This window comes from Aethalodelphis obliquidens, unplaced genomic scaffold (assembly GCF_003676395.1).
Source record: "Aethalodelphis obliquidens isolate GAN/ISIS:26980383/991018 unplaced genomic scaffold, ASM367639v1 scaffold121, whole genome shotgun sequence".
In the NCBI taxonomy this organism is placed as follows: domain Eukaryota; kingdom Metazoa; phylum Chordata; class Mammalia; order Artiodactyla; family Delphinidae; genus Aethalodelphis; species Aethalodelphis obliquidens.
This window is the reverse complement of record NW_020838065.1, coordinates 1702198-1721575: the sequence shown is the minus strand read 5'-3', so window position 1 is coordinate 1721575 and position 19378 is coordinate 1702198. Positions and strand designations below refer to the sequence as shown.

The 19378-nt window shown below is 46.5% G+C and overlaps 1 protein-coding gene across 1 annotated transcript in view; it reads left to right on the top strand.

Moving 5' to 3' along the window:
* COL23A1 (collagen type XXIII alpha 1 chain) overlaps nucleotides 1–19378 on the top strand; it is a 353566-nt gene that overhangs the window by 291388 nt on the left and 42800 nt on the right. Inside the window, exons 4-5 of the mRNA XM_027098167.1 lie at nucleotides 15819–15826; nucleotides 17397–17423. Of these exons, the coding sequence (XP_026953968.1) occupies nucleotides 15819–15826; nucleotides 17397–17423 (35 nt within the window). The remainder of the gene's footprint in view (nucleotides 1–15818; nucleotides 15827–17396; nucleotides 17424–19378) is intronic.

Sequence of the window (19378 nt, the reverse complement as noted above, 5' to 3'; positions counted from 1 at the left end):
AGTTTTTTGGAAGAGTTTGAGAAGGATGGGTGTTGGCTCTTCTCTAAATGTTTGATAGAATTCACCTGTGAGGCCATCTGGTCCTGGACTTCTGTTTGTTGGAAGATTTTTAATCACAGTTTCAATTTCATTACTTGTGATTGGTTTGTTCATATTTTCTATTCCTTCCTGGTTCAGTCTTGCAAGGTTATACCTTTCTAAGAATTTGTCCATTTCTTCCAGGTTGTCCATTTTATTGGCATAGAGTTGCTTGTAGTAGTCTCTTAGGATGCTTTGTATTTCTGCAGTGTCAGTTGTTACTTCTCCTTTTTCATTTCTAAGTTTATTGATTTGAGTCCGTTCCCTCTTTTTCTTGATGAGTCTGTCTAATGGTTTATCAATTTTGTTTGTCTTCTCAAAGAACCAGCTTTTATGGCTTCCCTGGTGACGCAGTGGTTGAGAGTCTGCCTGCCGATGCAGGGGACATGGGTTCGTGCCCCGGTCCGGGAAGATCCCACATGCCGCGAAGCGGCTGGGCCTGTGAGCCATGGCCGCTGAGCCTGCACGTCCGGAGCCTGTGCTCTGGACCAAAAAACCAAAAACCAGCTTTTAGTTTTATTGATCTTTGCTGTTTTCTTTGTTTCTATTTCATTTATTGCTGCTCTGATCTTTATGATTTCTTTCCTTCTGCTAACTTTGGGTTTTGTTTGTTCTTCTTTCTCTAGTTCCTTTAGGTGTAAGGTTAGATTGTTTATTTGAGATTTTTCTTGTTTCTAGAGGTAGGCTTGTATAACTATAAACTTCCCTCTTCGAGCTGTTTTCGCTGCATCCCATAGGTTTTGGATCATCGTGTTTTCATTGTTATTTGTCTCTAGGTATTTTTTGATTTCCTCTTTGATTTCTTCAGTGATCTCTTGGTTATTCAGTAATGTATTGTTTAGCCTCCATGTGTTTGTGTTTTTTACGTTTTTTCCCTGTAATTCATTTCTAATCTCATAGCGTTGTGGTCAGATAAGATGTTTGATATGATTTCAATTTTCTTAAATTTACTGAGGCTTGGGCTTCTCCGGTGGCACAGTGGTTGAGAGTCCATCTGCTGATGCAGGGGACATGGGTTCACGCCCCAGTCCGGGAAGATCCCACATGCTGCGGAGCGGCTGGGCCCATGAGCCATGGCGGCTGAGCCTGAGCGTCCGGAGCCTGTGCTCCGCAATGGGAGAGGCCACAACAGTGAGAGGCCCATGTACAGGAAAAAAAAAAATTTTACTGAGGCTTGATCTGTGACCCAAGATGTCATCTATCCTGGAGAGTGTTCCATGCGCACTTGAGAAGAAAGTGTAATCTGCTGTTTTTGGATGGAATGTCCTATAAATATCAATTAAATCTTTCTGGTCTTTTGTGTCATTTAAAGCTTCTGTTTCCTTATTTATTTTCATTCTGGATGATCTGTCCATTGGTGTAAATGAGGTGTTAAAGTCCCCCACTATTATTGTGTTACTGTTGATTTCCTCTTTTATAGCTGTTAGCAGTTGCCTTATGTATTTAGGTGCTCCTATGTTGGGTGCATATATATTTATAATTGTTTTATCTTCTTGGATTGATCCCTTGATCATTATGGAGTGTCCCTCCTTGTCTCTTGTAACATTCTTTATTTTAAAGTCTATTTTATCAGATATGAGTATTGCTACTCCAGCTTTCTTTTAATTTCCATTTGCATGGAATATCTTTTTCCATCCCCTCACTTTCAGTCTGCATGTGTCCCTAGGTCTGAAGTGGGTCTCTTGTAGACAGCATATATATGGGTCTTGTTTTTGTATCCATTCAGCGAGCCTGTGTCTTTTGGTTGGAGCATTTAATCCATTCACATTTAAGGTAATTATCGATATGTATGTTCCTATGACCATTTTCTTAATTGTTTTGGGGGCTTTTTTGTAGGTCCTTTTCTTCTCTTGTGTTTCCCACCTAGAGAAGTTCCTTTAGCATTTGTTGTAGAGCTGGTTTAGTGGTGCTGAATTCTCTTAGCTTTTGCTTGTCTGTAAAGCTTTTGATTTCTCCATCGAATCTGAATGAGATCCTTGCTGGGTAGTTTAATCTTGGTTGTAGGTTCTTCCCTTTCATCACTTTAAGTATATCATGCCACTCCCTTCTGGTTTGTAGAGTTTCTGCTGAGAAATCACCTCTTAACCTTATGGGAGTTTCCTTATATGTTATTTGTCATTTTTCCCTTGCTGCTTTCAATAATTTTTCTTTGTCTTTAATTTTTGCCAATTTGATTACTATGTGTCTCAGCGTGCTTCTCCTTGGGTTTATCCTGTATGGGACTCTCTGCACTTCCTGGACTTGGGTGGCTATTTCCTTTCCCATGTTAGGGATGTTTTTGACTATAATCTCTTCAAATATTTTCTCTGGTCCTTTCTCTCTCTCTTCTCCTTCTGGGACCCCTATAATGTGAATGTTGTTGTGTTTAATGTTGTCCCAGAGGTCTCTTAGGCTGTCTTCATTTCTTTTCATTCTTTTTTCTTTATTCTGTTCCACAGCAGTGAATTCCACCATTCTGTCTTCCAGGTCACTTACCCGTTCTTCTGCCTCAGTTATTCTGCTATTGGTTCCTTCTAGTGTAGTTTTCATTTCAGTTATTGTATTTTTCATCGCTGTTTGTTTGTTCTTTAATTCTTCTAGGTCTTTTTTAAACATTTCTTGCATCTTTTCGATCTTTGCCTCCATTCTTTTTCTGAGCTCCTAGATTATCTTCACTATCATTATTCTGAATCTTTTTCTGGAAGGTTCCCTATCTTCACTTCATTTATCTTTTTTTCTGGGGTTTTTTCTTGTTCCTTCATCTGGTGCATAGCCCTCTGCCTTTCATCTTGTCTATCTTTCTGTGAATGTGGTTTTTGTTCCACAGGCTGCAGGATTGTAGTTCTTGCATCTGCTGTCTGCCCTCTGGTGGATGAAGCTATCTAAGAGGCTTGTGCAAGTTTCCTGATGGGAGGGACTGGTGGTGGGTAGAGCTGTCTGTTGCTCTGGTGGACAGAGCTCAGTAAAACTTTAATCCGCTTGACTGCTGATGGGTGGGGCTGGGTTCCCTCCCTGTTGGTTGTTTGGCCTGAGGTAACCCAACACTGGAGTCTACCTGGGATCTTTGGTGGGTCTAATGGAGGACTCTGGGAGGGCTCACACCAAAGAGCACTTCCCAGAACCTCTGCTGCCAGTGTCCTTGTCCTCACGGTGAGCCACAGCCACCCCCCACCTCTGCAGGAGACCCTCCAACAATAGCAGCTGCATCTGGTTCAGTCTCCTATTGGGTCACTGCTCCTTCCCCTGGGTCCCGATGCACACACTACTTTGTGTGTGCCCTCCAAGAGTGGAGGCTCTGTTTCCCCCAGTCCTGTCGAAGTCCTGCAATCAAATCCCACTAGCCTTCAAAGTCTGATTCTCTAGGAATTTCTCCTCCCATTGCCGGACCCCCAGGTTCGGAAGCCTGACGTGGGGCTCAGAACCTTCACTCCAGTGGGTGGACTTCTGTGGTATAAGTGTTCTCCAGTCTGTGAGTCACCCACCCAGCAGTTATGGGATTTGATTTTACTGTGATTGCGCCCTCCTACCATCTCATTGTGGCTTTACCTTTGTCTTTGGATGTGGTGTATCTTTTTTGGTGAGTTCCAGTGTCTTCCTGTCAATGATTTTCCAGCAGCTCATTGTGATTCTGGTGTTCTCGCAAGAGAGAGTGAGAGCACATCGTTCTACTCCGCCATCTTGGTTCAGGGCCAAAATATGTATTTATTTGTAACTCTTTTCTCTCTTCTGAGTTAAAAGTCAATTGCATAGAGCAATTTTGATAAAACTGTGTTGATGGGCTTATAATGTATAAAACAGTAATTTATGACAATGATAGTACTAAGAAGAGATAACAACAGAGCTATATTGGAACAAAGTATTTGTATACAACTGAAAGTAAATTGCTATTAATCCAAACCAGGTTATTTTAAATTAAGATGCTAATTATAAACCCCTGGGCAACGACTGAGAAAATAACTCCAAAAAATATAAGAGAAATAAGGAATTAAAATGGTACACTACAGGGGGAGGGATAAATTGGAAGATTGGGATTGACATATACTCACTACTATACATAAAATAAGTAACTAATAAGTACCTACTGTATAGCACAGGGAATTCTACTCAATACCCTGTAATGGCCTATATGGGAAAACAATCTAAAAAAGAGTGGATATATGTATTTGTATAACAGATTCACTTTGCTGTACACCTAAAACTAACAGAACACTGTAAATCAACTATACTCCAATAAAAAAGTTTTTAAATGTTACACTAGAAAAGATCTAGTTAACAAAAAAAGAAGGAGTAATGGAGTAATAGAGGAATAAAAAAGGTATAAGACATATAGAAATTAAATTCCAAATTGGCACACATAAATCCTACCTTCTGAGCAATTACATTAAATGTAAATGGATTTTTAAAACCCCAAATAGCCAAAGCAATCCTGAGAAAGAAGAACAAAGCAGAAGGCATCATACTTCCTAATTTCTAGCTGTACTATAAGGCTATAGTAATAAACAGACACATAGACAAATGGAACAGAATCAAGAGCCCAGAAGTAAACCCACAAACAGTGCACAAAGTTTCCAATTTCTTTACTTCCTTACTAACACTTGTCTTTTTTTTTCTGTTTTTAAATAGTAGCCATTCTGATAGATGTGAGGTGGTATCTCATTGTGGTTTTGATTTGCATTTCCCTAATAATTAATGATGTTGAATGTCTTTTGGATTATGCTATTTATTTATTTACTTACACAAAGAATCCACAAAAAATTTATTGGAGCTCATGAAGATGTTTAGCAAGATTGCATGATACAAGAGCAATATATAAAAATCAATCATATTTCTATACACTAGCAATGAAGAATTTTTAATGAAATTAAGAAAGCAGTTTCACTTATAAAAGCTTGGAAAATAATAAAATATTTAGGGATAAATTTAACAAAATAAGTGTAAGACTTGTATAGTGAAAACTATAAAATATTGTTGAAAGAAATTAAAGAAGACCTAAATGAATGGTAAGACATCCATATTCATGGATTGGAAGACAATAAAATGTTAATATGGCAATATTCCACAAATTAATTTATAGTTTCAATGCGATCTGTATTAAAATCCCACTTGGATTTTTTTTTTTTAGAAATTGCAAATTGGTTCTCAAATTTATATGGAAATGCAAAGAATCCAGAATAGTCTAAACACCTTGAAAGAGTAGAACAAAGGTAAAGGCCTCATGCTTCCCAATTTTAAAACTTATACAAAGCTTCAGTAATCAAGATAGTATGGTACTGGAATAAAGATAGAAAAATAGATCAACAGAACAGAATTGAGATTCCAGAAATAAATTCTTACTTTTACCATCAAATTTCTTTTACAAGAATGCCAAGACAATTCAATAGCGGTAGGACTACTAAATGCAAAAGAATGAAGTTGGACTCCTTCCTCCTACGATACACAAAAAATAGCTCAAAATGTATCATAGACCTAAATGTAAGAGGTAAAATTGTAAGTCCTTATAAGAAAACATCACCTCTTCATGACCTTGGGTTAAGCAATGGTTTTTCAGATGTGACACCTAAATCACAGTGACAAAAAAATAAATTGGACTTTACCAAAATAAAAATTCCTTAGAGAGTTTCAGCAGTAGGCTTGAACCAGCAATGAACTTGAAGATAGATGGATAGAGAGTATGCAATATAAAGAACACAGAAAAAATGGAATGAAGAAAAATAAACCAAGCCTCAGAGAAATGTAGGACACCTTCAAGCACACTAACATATGTACAGTGGGGGTGCTAGAAGGACAGGAAAAGAGAAGGGAGCGTTAAAAAGTTTTGAAGAAATAATGGATGAAAGCTTTCCAAATTTGCTGAAAACATTAATCCACATATCCAAGAAGCTCAGTGATCTATAAGTAAGATAAATGCAGAGATACAGACCCAGACACATTACAGTAAAATGCTGAAAGTCAAAGACAAAGAGGAAATCTTGAAAGCAGCAAGAGAGAAATCACTCATCCATACAAGGGAACCCCAATAAGATTAACAGCTGACTTCCCACCAGAAATAATGGAGGCCAGAAGGCAGTGGGATGGCCTGACCTATGCAAAGGACTAAAAGAACCTAGAATCTTATGTCCAGTAAAACTCTCTTTCAAAAATGAAGGATAAACAAAATTACATAATGGTGATGGTTGCACAATTCTGTGAATATACCAAAAATCATTGAAGTTTATACTTTTAAAAGAGTGAATTTCATGGTATGTGAATTACATCTCAATAGAACTAGTTTTTTGGGGGTTTTTTTAATCCAATGAGTTTACTTTTCACTTAGGCTTCTAATCAGCACCACTGTCTACCCTGCAGTGTCTGAGTAGGGTGATTGCCAGAGCAAACCTCCATGCCAAGGCTGGCCAACTTGACCCGAAATTCCAGGGATACAGCCTTGTACCTGAGAGTCATCACAGCCAAAATGCTGGAGGCCCATCTGAGGTGCCGTTTCAAAAGGAGACTCTTCAAACCTGTTGTGTAGTCAGGGTTTGTTCAGCAACATGAAGCCAAACAATGGAAAGCCACCATCTGTGTTTCTCTTCTTTCTGCATGTGTGTGTGTGTGTCTGCACAGAATGCGTGTGTGCGTTAGAAACAGAGAAAGAGAAAGAATGCTATACTGTGATTGCAGCCAGCATTGGGTTTTGGTGCCTCCTATGTGCCACTGTTGTCCCAGGCACTTTATGTATACACAATATCTTACTCAATCTTCATAGCAGTCCAGAGAGGCAGAGATTGTTACTCCCCACGTTTCCCAGAAGCAGACTTTGCATCAGAGAGAACAGGCACTTGCTCAAGGTCTAGAGCTCATCAGCTGGAGAGCCAGGTTCTAAGGCCTCAACACTCCCTGGCAGTATCGGCCTGATTAAATCCAGGGCCTGAGGCCTGACCTAAGTGTCTGGCTTGCTGACTCAGTATTGGCTCTGGATTTGCTAACCTCTAAGCCTTATTTCATCTACCTGCAAACTCAGTTGAAAAGCCTTGGCCTACTCTGCTCCACTGGGGAAACCCCAGAGAAGCATGGCTGAAGGTCATTTCCTCATGGGTGAGTGGGTTTCCAAGGGTCAAGAGCCAGGACCCTGTAACCCAAGCTGGCTGAGTGGGAAGAGGCAGAGGGCTAGATCTGAGCCAGGGCCTGTTGGGCAGATCAGGGAGCAGGCGCAGTGGAGTCAGGAGTCCAGGCAGAGTCCAAGAGGGGCAGGTGTGGGCTGTGAGCAGGGACAATGACCCCAGCAGCCTCAGGCACTAAGGCCAGCCCCCAACTCCAAGAGTGCAGGCTGCAAACTAGCCAGGCTGTGGGAATTCTTCCCAGTTTGCTCTTCCAGGAATATAGGCTTTGGGAAACACTCAGGAAAAGATCATCCCCAGAAGAACTAAGAGCTCTAGGGAGGCATTGTAGGCCCCAGACCCTCCACCCACTTCTGCTTACCTGTCAACTAGCAGCTCATGCACCCTCCGAACCTTGAGGTGTGAGAGGATTGGCTCCCAGTTTGGGAAACGCTATCCTTGTCGGGCCACATCAGTTCAGTTAAAGAGGATCCAGAATCATTGAACCCCCTACTCCCTCAGACCCATTTTATTTATCTTCCAAGTCATCTGGCTCTTATTTAATTGCTCCCACATTCCTGACAGCAAAGGCAGCAGATCCAGCCAGTGCCTGGAACACATGCTTGAAAGCTGTGTGCAGAATGGGGCGGGCCATGGCCAGACCACCACGTGGCCTCCTGGAGGCCCTGAAGCCAGCCTTACTTTCTAAGTAGGGAACCCCTGGACAACCTGAGCCAAGCCCTCCGTCCCATGTGTCACTCTTGGCTGGCCAGCGAGTCCATATCCGGAGGCTTCTGGCAGCCACAGCACAAACCCTGTACAGTCGGCCCTCTGTACTTGTAGGTCCCACATCCGTGGATTCAAATAACCACGTATAAGAATTTTGTTTTAATTTCCAGAAGGTTCCAAAAAGCAAAACTTGAATTTGCTGTGCACCAGCAACTATTTACATAGTATTTACATTGTGTGAGGTATTATAAGTAATCTAGAAATGATTTAAAATATACAGGGGATTGTATAGGTTATATGCAAATATAACCATTTTATACAAGGGATTTGAGCATCCTTGGATTTGGGTATCCTGGGGAGTCATGGAACCGATTTCCCAGAAACCAAGGGCTCAGCACTCCTTCCCTTCTCCCCTCTCGTCCATTCAGCACGAATTTACGAAGTGCTTGTGCCTGCCTGGCCCTGTTCTAGGCCTCCGGGAAGCAGCGGGAAGCCAGGCACAAAGGGCCCCAGCTCTCAGGGAACTGCCGTACTGGTGGGGCTGACAGAAAATAAACAAAACACAAATAAGTGGATTTCAGGAGTAAAGACTGATATGTGCTTGGAAGGAAATAGCAGCCAGCTGTGATGGAAACAAGTGCGTGAGAAGGGTGAGGAGATGTCTTCAGTTTCAGGGTCATGAGGGCAGTCACAAAGGGGGGGGTGTGAATGTCCTGGGGCAGAAGAGGGCTGGCCCCTTGGGGAACTGAGAGAGACAAGAGGGACCCAGTGCTTAGCCGAGGCTGATGGAGCAAGGAGCAGGGCCACATGGGAGCGCTGTGCCTCCTGAGAGTCTGGATGTTATTCCACTTAAATGGGAAGCCCTGGGAAGGGGTGGGCATCTTTAAAAGGCCCCTCTGGTTGGTGGGGTTGAGGTACCAAGAAGAAGGAGGCTGTAAGGATGGTGCCAATGCCAAGTGATGGTGACTGGTGATATGGTGCCAGCAGGGCTCAAGAGAGGTGGTGGCTTGGTGTGTTTTAGAATCTCTTAGATGGGCTAGATGTGTCCTGTCCCACCAGTGATGGGATCAGTCTCTGGAATGCTGCCATTCCCACTCTGAACACCCCTCTGGGGAAGTGGAAGGTGGAAGGTTTGGGGTCCCACAGCGCTGCTTCCATCCTGAACCGCTCCCCACTAGCTAGGTGACCTCAGACATGCCACGCACCCTCCCGGAGACCTCAGGGGACACTCGGTGAATGTCAGAGCTCTTTCTGCCAAAATAGTTTGCACTTTGTTAGGCTTGAAGTCAAACTGCCTGGGTCATGCCTGGGTTCAGCAGGACGTGACCCTGGGCGTGGTAACCTTTCTGAGCCTCAGTTTCCTCATCTGTAAAATGTGCTGGTGAGGTTGCAGCAGGGGTTAAATGAAAGCTGATGGTGGAATTCCCAGTGCGTGATGAGCCCTAAGTGAGTGATGGTTACTCTTGCAGCTCCTCCTTCATCTCCTGAGCTGCACCTCACACCAGGCCCCGGACTCCACTGTCAGGACCCCAGGTCCTCAGAATGATAATCGCAGTCTGAGCTTTCTTGGAGAGAGCTTGGAAGTGAGTGTGAGGAAAGGCAGCAAAAGCTGAAGGACCAGACAGAAACACAGCGCTTACTCCAGCTGTTTTCAAGTTAAAGTTTATTGCCTTGTCTGACTTGGTAGCTATACACGTGTATCCAATGGCATCAAGAGTCCATGGTGAAAAGTCAGTCTCCCCTGCCACTGCTGTCCTCCCACCATCCCGTTCCCCTACTCGGAAGTAACTTGATGACCACATTCTTCTCTCCACACCCAGAGATGTTCCATGTTTATACAAACAAAAGTCTACCGATTTTTTTAGCACAAATGGCTGCCAGTTAAAAGACATGCCTTTTTAAAAATGTAACAATATGCCTGGGAGATTATTCCGTATCAGAAATACAGAACTACTTTAATCTTTTTCACAGCTGCATAGTATCCCATTTAGATAAGCCTCCCATCCCTTCTTTTTTTCTTCCCCCCCTCCACCCCGGTACGCGGGCCTCTAACTGTTGTGGCCTCTCCCGTTGCGGAGCACAGGCTCCGGACGCGCAGGCTCAGCGGCCATGGCTCACGGGCCCAGGCGCTCCGCAGCATGTGGGATCTTCCCGGACCAGGGCACGAACCCGTGTCCCCTGCATCGGCAGGCGGACTCCCAACCACTGCGCCACCAGGGAAGCCCCATCCCTTCTTTTAAGCAATTCCACTTGTACTGTTTCTAATGTCTTTATCATCTCAATTAGTTCTACAATGAGTATTCTTATACACCTGTTGTCTTATATATTTGTTAATATATCTATGGAATACGTTTCTAGGAGGATCATTGTAGCAATTGGCACAAAAATTTTTAATATTAATTAGTATTGCCAAATTACTCTCTGTAGAGAATGTACCAATTTATCCTTTCAACCAATGTGTGAGGTGACTGTCCTCATTTCCCTTGATATGTCATCAGATTTTTTTCACTCTTTCTAATCTGATATGATTATAGTTTTAATTTTCATTTCTTTTATTGTGAATGAAGATTTCCTTTTGTTTTGCAACCTAAAGGGCTGTATTTTATGTGTACTCTCTATTCATATCTTTTGACCATTTTTCTATTTGATTGTTGATGTTTTTAGAGTTGATTTGTAGGAGCACTTTTATATCAAGGTATCTAGCCTTTGTGACATGAGTCAGAAATATGTTTCCACTCTGGCTTTTGACTTTGTCGACAGTGCTTTCTGCCTTCCAGACATTTTTGTTTTTGTATGGTTGGATCAGACTTTATGTCATAGCTTCTAGATTATGAACTGTACTTGGGAAAGTTTGCCCCTCTCCATGGTTAGAAAGGAAATTTTCCTCTAGGATTTTTATGATTTTTTTGAGGCATGTAAATCTTTGATCCTCTTGGAATTTATCGTGGTTCATGAGGAGGTATGAATCCAACTTGACTTTGTCCTGATAACCACCGGCCTGCCCACCACCCTCTATTAATAACAGCTCTCATCCCAGCAGTTCGAGGGGCTCAGGCATAGGGGCAAGGGCAGATCACAGCATAGATGGGGCTTTGGATTTGAGCCTCTGTCCTAAGAACAATGGGAAAGTGAGGAGTGGCGGGACGGGAGTGCCATGATCAGATTTGCATCTAGCCTCTGAATGGAGACTGGAGAGCATTGGGCCAGCATATTGGAAGCCATCTCTGATCCCAGGTACATCCCTTTCACTGCTAGTGGGTTTCAGCTCCTGGGTCTCCAGTCCTCTCTCCAACACCACTTCTGGGTGAACTCCTAGGGATCTTGATATCCGCATAGAAGCCCCTCATACCCTTGGCCTCTCACACCTCACTCGTGATTGACGGCCTCAGTTCCTACTTCACTGGCACAGTTGGAGCAGTTGGAAGAAAACTTCCACAAACCCCACCTGCACAGCCACACACCTGCATGCACTGCCTCCCTGCTTATTGCCACAGATGGACTATCTAGGCTCCTGAGCACAGCCAGTGCCACCTCTTATGCCAGGGCCAGTCCTTCTTGCCTCCTCAGGGGCATCACTCCAGGAATACCCCTTTCTCCAACATATCAAGTCTTCCCCTTCCAGCTGATTGTGCAAACATGCTGCTGTGCCTCTCATCCTGAAGAAATCCCTTCTCTGGACTCCACGCCACCAAAGCAACTACTCCATCTTTGCTCCCCTTTGCAGCAGAACTCCTAGAAAGCTCTCACTGTCCACATTCCTCCCCTCCCCTTCCCATCAGATGTCCACTCCTGTCACCCTTCCTGTCTGTGGCCTCTGCATTGCTAGGCCCAGCCATCAGGTCTCAGTCCTCACCTCACATGACTGTCAGCACTGATCAGCATGGGGATTTTGCCATCCCCCTTGATGCACTCCCTCCACTCAGCTTCCAGGACTTCCTTCTCTTTTGCACCCCCTTGTAACTGTTGGAGTGCCCCCGAGGGCCAGGGGTGCACAGCTGAGCTCCTGATGCTTCCAGCCAAACCTGCCAACCTACAGTCTCCCCACCTCTGTTGATGGCAACAGCATCCTTTCAGTCACTCAAGCCAAAATCTTCCTTGACTCATGTCTCTTCGACTCCACAGTCTAGAGAAATCCTCTTGGCTCTACCTGCAGAATCAATCCAGAATTCAGCCACTTCCACCCCCTACACCGCTTCCACTGGCTGCAAGCCACCATCACCTCTCCCCTACATCACTGCAATAGCTGCCCCACATGGTATGACCCTTTTAAAACATAAACCAGGTCATATTATCTCTGCTCAAAACCCTGCAAGGGCTCCCATCTCAGAAAGAAGATAAAGTCCTACAAATCACCTACAAGGCCCCCCCAATCTGCCTCCCAGCACTAATAGTGCCCCTTACCCTGCTCTGCTGCCTGTCTCTTTCCATGACACTATCGCCTTCCAGGTGATGTACTGTTTATTATGTTTATTGTATCTCAGCTGTCCTCTCACTAGAAGAGGACAGGGATGCTTAGGACAGGGATGTTTGTCACGTTCACTGCTGTATCCCACTTTCCCCAGAACAGCATTTAGAACAGTAGGCACTCAGTGAATGTCTGTGGGACAAGTGAAGAGGGTGATGAGTGAAGAAGCTATTGCAAGTCAGGAGATGCTGGTAACATGGATGAGGTTGTGGTATTGGGGAGAGACCCAAGGGGATGGGCTTCAGAGCAACAAACAGTGGATGTGCCAATAGAGCATGTCGAGAAGGACTCCTCATTTTCCCATTCACCAGCTGGGCAGGAGGGGATGCCATCCACAGAGACCAGGAGCTGGAGAGGAGCACATTTATGGGCAGAAGATTGTGAGTGTGACTGTGCATCCCTGTTTGAGGAATCATGGGATTATTCAAGGGGAAATCAAGCAGGCAGCTCAAAAAGGGAGCCTGGGCCTCAAGGCATGGTCAGGACTGGAGATCTACATTTGGGACACTTCCACCTATTGTAGCCATGAGCATGGAAGAGCTCCTTGGGAAAGATGGAGAGAGGAGACTGATGAGCAGGGAACTGAAAAGAAGAAAGCTTAGACTTGCTCCCTGAGGAACCTTGGCATGTGAGGCTGGGAGAGGAGACTGAGTCAGCTGAATAGCCAGGGAGGTGGGAGGACGTGTCTGTCATCTTGGAAGCCAAAGGAGGAGAGCACTTCTAGAAGGAGGGAGAAGATGAGTCCAAGGAGGAGAAGAAATCCTGTCAGGCTTATTGATTGGAGGAGGTCGTTGGAGACATGGTGAGTGCCATTTTGGTAGAAGGATAGGAATGGAATCCAAACCATAGGGTCATGAGGTGAGTGGAAGGTGAGTGAGAGGAGACCCCCTCCTTCCAGCAGTGCAGCTGTGAGGGAGAGAGGAGCTGGGGCCGGAACAGAGGAGGGTGTGGAACAAAGGATGGTTTCTCGTGTTCAGAGCTGTGGGAAAGGATATGCTTGAAGGGCAGGCTTGACCAGGGGAGCTTGGGGGCGGCAGGGTCCCAAAAGGAGGAGGCGGGTCATCTCCTCTGAGTTGTCAATGAAAATAATCAATAAACAATCTATAAAAGGCATAGAAAAGAGTTTTACTTGAGCCAAACTGAGGAATATAGCCCAGAAGCCAGCCTCACAGATAACTCTGAGAAACTGCTCTAGAGAAGCATGGTTTTCAGCACAGTTTTATGTCTTGTCAGAACAAAGAACCACAAACAAGTCAGGGATACATTCCTTCAAGGTTTCAAAAAAACAGATCAGCAAGTACACAGTGAGTCAGTATGGCTTTGGCACCTGGGAAGGGAATCTTATCATGAAAGGAGTACCAGCATTGGTGTCCCAGGAAGGGAGGCATTTAATCTTTATTTTTAACATGGACATTCTTTACTTCTGGTCAATGTGCCCTTTTCTTTAATAATTAAAGCAGGTGTACAGTGTATGTTTGATAGGCCACAAACAGGATGTTTTAGTTAGCAGAAAATCCAAGTTAACTCATGTATAAGCCAGAATGACTTCCCCATACCTCAATATGTGAACATTTCTTCTATCAGAGTTAACCTGAGGGGCACGGAGCAGAGGCCAGGCACAGGTGCAGGTACAGGCAGGTGTGGGCGTGTGGCATCAGAAAGGCAATGGCAAGTCCATCTGGTGGCTTTTATCTTTTTTGTAAAACAGAGAGCAGGCTGAAAGAGAGATGCCAGCTGTACGGATGTCCACGTGGCCAACAACCTGCCCGGCCCCTAGTCTAGGCTTAGGGAACACACAGCCCACTCCCCCGCCACGTTACGTTCTCAGGCATTAGCACCATCATGCATTAGTTTCTCAAGCGAAAAATCATTATCTCATCTCTCTCCTTCCTCTATGCCCGATGCACCTCTCCACTCATCCTCCACCATTAAATCCATGAGCAAGTAAGTCCTGTCTGTCCTCACTGATAAGTACCATCTGACTCACTTCTCTTCTTCTCCACTGCCAGCCCCCAAGTCCAGGCCATTGTCACCTACAGGGGGACAACTGCAACCCATCCTCATGCCCACTCACACTCCCTCAAATCAGTCCTCTGTGCAAAACTCTTCAGTGGCCGCCACTGTCCTTCAAATCATGCTCCACTGGACAGTGACGTGGAAACGAGATGCTGTGGTCTGGCTGGCTTGCCTTCTCCCCAGGCTCTCCTCTGCTGCAGCCCGCTCAGTTTCGCCTGGACCCTAGATGCCCAGTGACCTTGGCGTGTTCAGAGCTTTTCCCTCCTAGCCACACGCTTCCCTCCCTGTTCCTCTCCCCGATAACTATTCCTCACCCTCTGAACTCAGCCTAGCCTCCCGACCTGAGTCGGCCCAGTCTGGCTCTGGCCCCTCATTACGTGCTGGGAGCTTCCTGTGCTTCCTCCTTGTGTCGTTGTTTTCTTAAGTATTGATCCATCCAAGGAAAATTCTGTGAGTCAGAGATCTTGCCTTTCACCATTGGTCCCATTAACCTGCACCCAGTGGCGATCCGTAAATATGTGTGGGCTGGCTGACTGCCGAGGGCCGCCTCCCTGTGCCGGCCTCACTCTCCAGACTGAGGTCTGGGGCCTGCCAGGAGAGAGCAGAGGAGTCACTTGTTTGGCAGCAACATGGCTTTAGTGGAAAATGTGTAGGATTTGAGAGTCAGGAGATTTCCTTCGGGGATAAATTCCACCCCTAACCAACTATGTTGCCTTCGACCAGTCATTTCTTTCTCTCTGAGCCTCTGTGTGGTCATCTGTCACATGGGTATGTTCATCATACCTCAAAGATTGTTGAGAAGGTCAAATGCTGTCATAGATGTGCAATATGGTTTGCACACTGTAAGGTGAGGAACACCTGAGTGTTCTCCATGGGGCAAGTCTCAGCTTGCTGCACCAGCCTTCCCTGCAGCAGCCACCTGTGCTTCCAGACTCGCCCCCTTCAAATCTCCCATGCGCAGCCAGGCTCGGCACCGCTAACCCTGGAGCTGGGCTATGGGCCCCCGACCCCCCTACATGTCAGCTTCAGCCACACACTCACACATCCAGTGCACCTAGGAGTATTCTCACCTCCGCCCAGAATGTTTTCTTTCTCAAGTCTCTCCCTTTCCACGGAAATGAACCAACCCCTAGTGAGTTCCAAAATTTGTTCTTCAAGCAGGAACAGGTCTGATTCCTACACTGCCTGCCAAAACCCAACACGGATGGGTCCCAAGCAAGAAGCAGCAGCAGCCTCATGTAATGCATGCAGGAACCAAAACTTGCTGGATTGTCTTTACCAGGCACACGCCCACCCAGCCACTCCAAGGACAGAGGCACTCCCTCTGCCCTGCCACTTGGCTTTGGGGCCAATGACAGCATCAAAGCCTTGCTAGGAGGGGTGGCCAGGAGCTGTGTGAGAGAGTGGCCGGCCTGGGCGAGGGGACCCTCTCTCCCTTTGATGCTGACTGTGGCTTCTCTGCTTGTGTTTTGCAGGTCCTCCCGTAAGTGTCCTGGATTATGCTCTCTGCTCCTGAAAGATAAGACATTTTGTTTTCTCTCTGTGTAGCACTTTCATGAAAATAATATTTGATTAGAGTGGTCTGTTCTTAAAGTTAAATTCAGTCCCAGACAGGGCCATATTTTTTTGTGATTTGTAGATGAATGCAAGCACAGGATTCCATGGGCTTGACTTGCCCAGTGAAGCATCCTGTGACTGTTTTCCCTGCAAGAGAGCTGACATGAGCCTGGCTGCTCCTCACCAAATCTCTGGCTCAGCTTGATGCACAGCAATGCAAGCACCATGCCCATATTTCCTAAATGTTCAGCAGCAGTTGATCTGTGTAAACATTTTCGTCTCACATGCTTTGGCAGAAAGAGCTCTGGAGTCAGGCAGTTATGCCAGGAATATGTTGCGCCTGACCACTAGATCCTGGGGTCCGTTTTCCTTCTTTGCCAAAATATTTGACTCTCTGGGTTGGGCAACAGAGACCTTGAGAGAACAGCTGGCCAGTGAGGGTGCTGAGTTTGAGAAGCGTGTGATTGGTGCCCAATCCACAGCAGCCCCGGAAATCCCATTCCTTCTCCAAGACACGTGACAAGTCTGCCTTTGATTCATCTTGGCAGTTTTTCAGAGCCTGATAAATCCTGATGAATGAATTCAAAAAGGGCATTGACAGTCCTCTTGAGCCAAAATTAACTTTCTAAAGGAATTCCTTTCAGATGAGCAGCTTCGTTTTACTTCCACTTACCATGATTCATTTCCCGATCAGCACCCTTCAGAATCTGGACCTCTTGATGCATGTAGCAGCACCACATTGAGCCAGAAAGTGAGAATGTCTAGATTTATGGGCTACGAGCAGTTTTTCACAGCTGAGTCCTTCCTGACTGTCACATGGAGGCTAGCCTGCGTGAACTTGCCGAAGTGTGTAATGCAGAGGGCTATGGAGAAAATTTGGTTTTTTGTGTTTTTTTTCTTTAAACTTGGCTTTTAAATGACTAAGTGGATTAAACAAATGCAGAATTCTCAAGCTGCAACCTGAGATGGATGCCAATGTATGGGACACTGGCGGGACAGCCACTGCTCCGAGCACATGGGGTCAGAGAAGCATCCAGTAGCAGTAAACGTGCCCCCATATCTCTGGTTTCCAAGGCTGTCTTCCTCAGGTCACCCCATCCCAGTGGCAACAGACGGGAAACCCATATCCTGCTCACTAGGCCCCAGATCAGGCCCCATTTAAGGATTTTCCATGGTAACTGTGATGCCACCCTCCAGAAGCCCACAATCCCACAAGGTCCTTGCCATGTGCCTTGGCTGACGTGGGGAGGACACATGTGGTATGTGCCCTGGGGGCCCCTCCAGCCTGGCCCTATGAGGTGAGGAATGGGTGCGCCATCCCCCAAACCCACTGGAGCCTTGCATCCCCCCGCTTGAAGGAGTCAGTTACTAGCCAGCAGCCTCTGCTGCAAACCCTGCAGATATTGGGGGGATCTGGGGCCCTGACTGAGTTCTAAGTGTTGCCATATGGTTTTCTGCCGAAAGTCTAATTATTAATGACGTATTAATTACCACAGGGGCAATCAGGACGAGATGGCTACCCGGTAATTTGCCATATATTTTTTTGCTCTCTTTGCCCTTTACTCTCAAGCCAGTATTCTTCCTCTGTGCCTTTATTTACCTGTCTGCACTCCTCTCCTCCTCCTCCTCTGCTCCTCAGTGGCTGTGGTCTCTCTGTGGAGGGAGTAGCATTAGCTCTGTGAAGATGCAGGATGTGCAGATCTGCAGGGCCCTGGCCTGGAGGGAACTGTCTGCAGCTCTAGCTGCCTTGCAGACAAATCAAATAGCCTCCAAGAAAGAGTCTCATTGGCGTGCTGAGTCCACCCAACACTGCTCTTCCTGGCCAGTGTGTCAGCCCTGAGCCCAGGGTCCAGCCCTTGGCTGTGGAGTGAGTGCCCTCCTGTGGGCGTGGCTGCCAGACTCTTTCCAGTGGACAGAAGACTCCCTGTCCCAGCCCACCATGTCCTGTCACCACTCGAGAACGAGAGACTGGTTAGTTCCAGTTTGGCCTTTTTGGTGTCGTTACTTCTCAGATCTTTTACAATTAAACCTAAAAGTTAGCTTATACTTGGAATGGATTTCCCAGCCTGGGCTGAGTGAGCACCACGTCAGAAGCAAGGTGAAATATGGCTGTGCCACTGTCCAGTCCTGCACGGAGATTAAGGCGCGTGATAGCAGCATGCAGAAATCCTGATAAAGAAAGAGCAGAGGGTAAGCCTGGTGAAGGAGAGCATGGCAGGACCATCCTGTTGGGAGATTTGTTCTGTGCCACAGGCCAGGAGGATTCAGGGAGGGAAATGTTGATGGATTCAGAGGACGCTCTAGTGGCCAGCTCTGTCCAGAGTCAGGATTGGCTGGCAGTGGAGGGCGGGGTCAGGGGGTGGGTGTCCCCAGTCTTGCAGGAGCCACCTTCCCAGAAGGCTGTGGAGGGCCGTCCAGCCCTGAGCATCAGGGAGACCTGGGCATGGATTCCAACCCTGCTGCCTCCTAGCTGGGTGACCTTGGGGAAGGCTCTGGCATTCTCTGTGCTTTAGTTTCCTGTTCTGTGAAATGGGGTCATGCAAGGCCTCCCTAACAGCACTGGAGTTGGGATTAATTAAGACTGAGGAGGTGATGGCTACACAAAATGGGTCACAAACCCAGCCTACAATTCTTGGTGGAAACTTTGGGGGGCATTTACCTCATGTCTCGAGTGGTCTGTGCTCCACCCACCCAGGCAGCCAGGGCAGCTCCCCCAGCAGCAAGCAGCCCAGCCCCTCAGACCAGAAACATCCTGCTCTATGTGGGATAAGAACGAAATGCGAAGCCGGCCATGATCCACCTTCACCCCACAGGAGCACACAGGGGATCAGGGCACCGCCACCTCCCAGCAGCCTTTCCTGATTGGCCCACACTCCTAGACATGGCAGCTAGAGTCTTGGGGAACCACAGGCTTTTGCTGGAACATTTCAGCCTCGTGTCCTGGGCCTGCTCGCTTCACTAGCTCAGGAGCATTGGAAACTTCCTGACAGAACCACTCCTGGGATTACCTAGTTACCTTTTATACTCCAGGGTTACTCTTGATTGTAGGTGCCCGTGTCCAAAGGGGAGTGGGTGGGTGAGTGGATTTCTTCCCTCTTGCGCATTGTTGTCTCCTCTGAGCACACATGACCCAGGCTGTGAGCATCGGAGAGGCTGCTGGCTGATTGTGGGAATCATTTTCCTTGGGCGAGGGTCAGGGGACTCCAGACCAGCTGCCAGAGGTCCAGTCTACCTCCCACAGAGCTTCTTCCCCTCTGCCACCATCCCTGCCCTTCCTCCCAGGACGGAGCAGGCTGGGGGGTGGCCAGCAGGCTCTGTGGGTGATGAGTAGGAGTCCTCCTTCAGAGTTAGGCAGCTGGGAATTGAATCCCCTCACAAGCTGTGAAGCTGGCGGCAAGACCCTCAGCAGCCCTAAAATCTGTTTCCTTCCATGTGAAGAAGAGAGCTGGGATTTAGGTAAAGTGAGGTCACAGCAAAT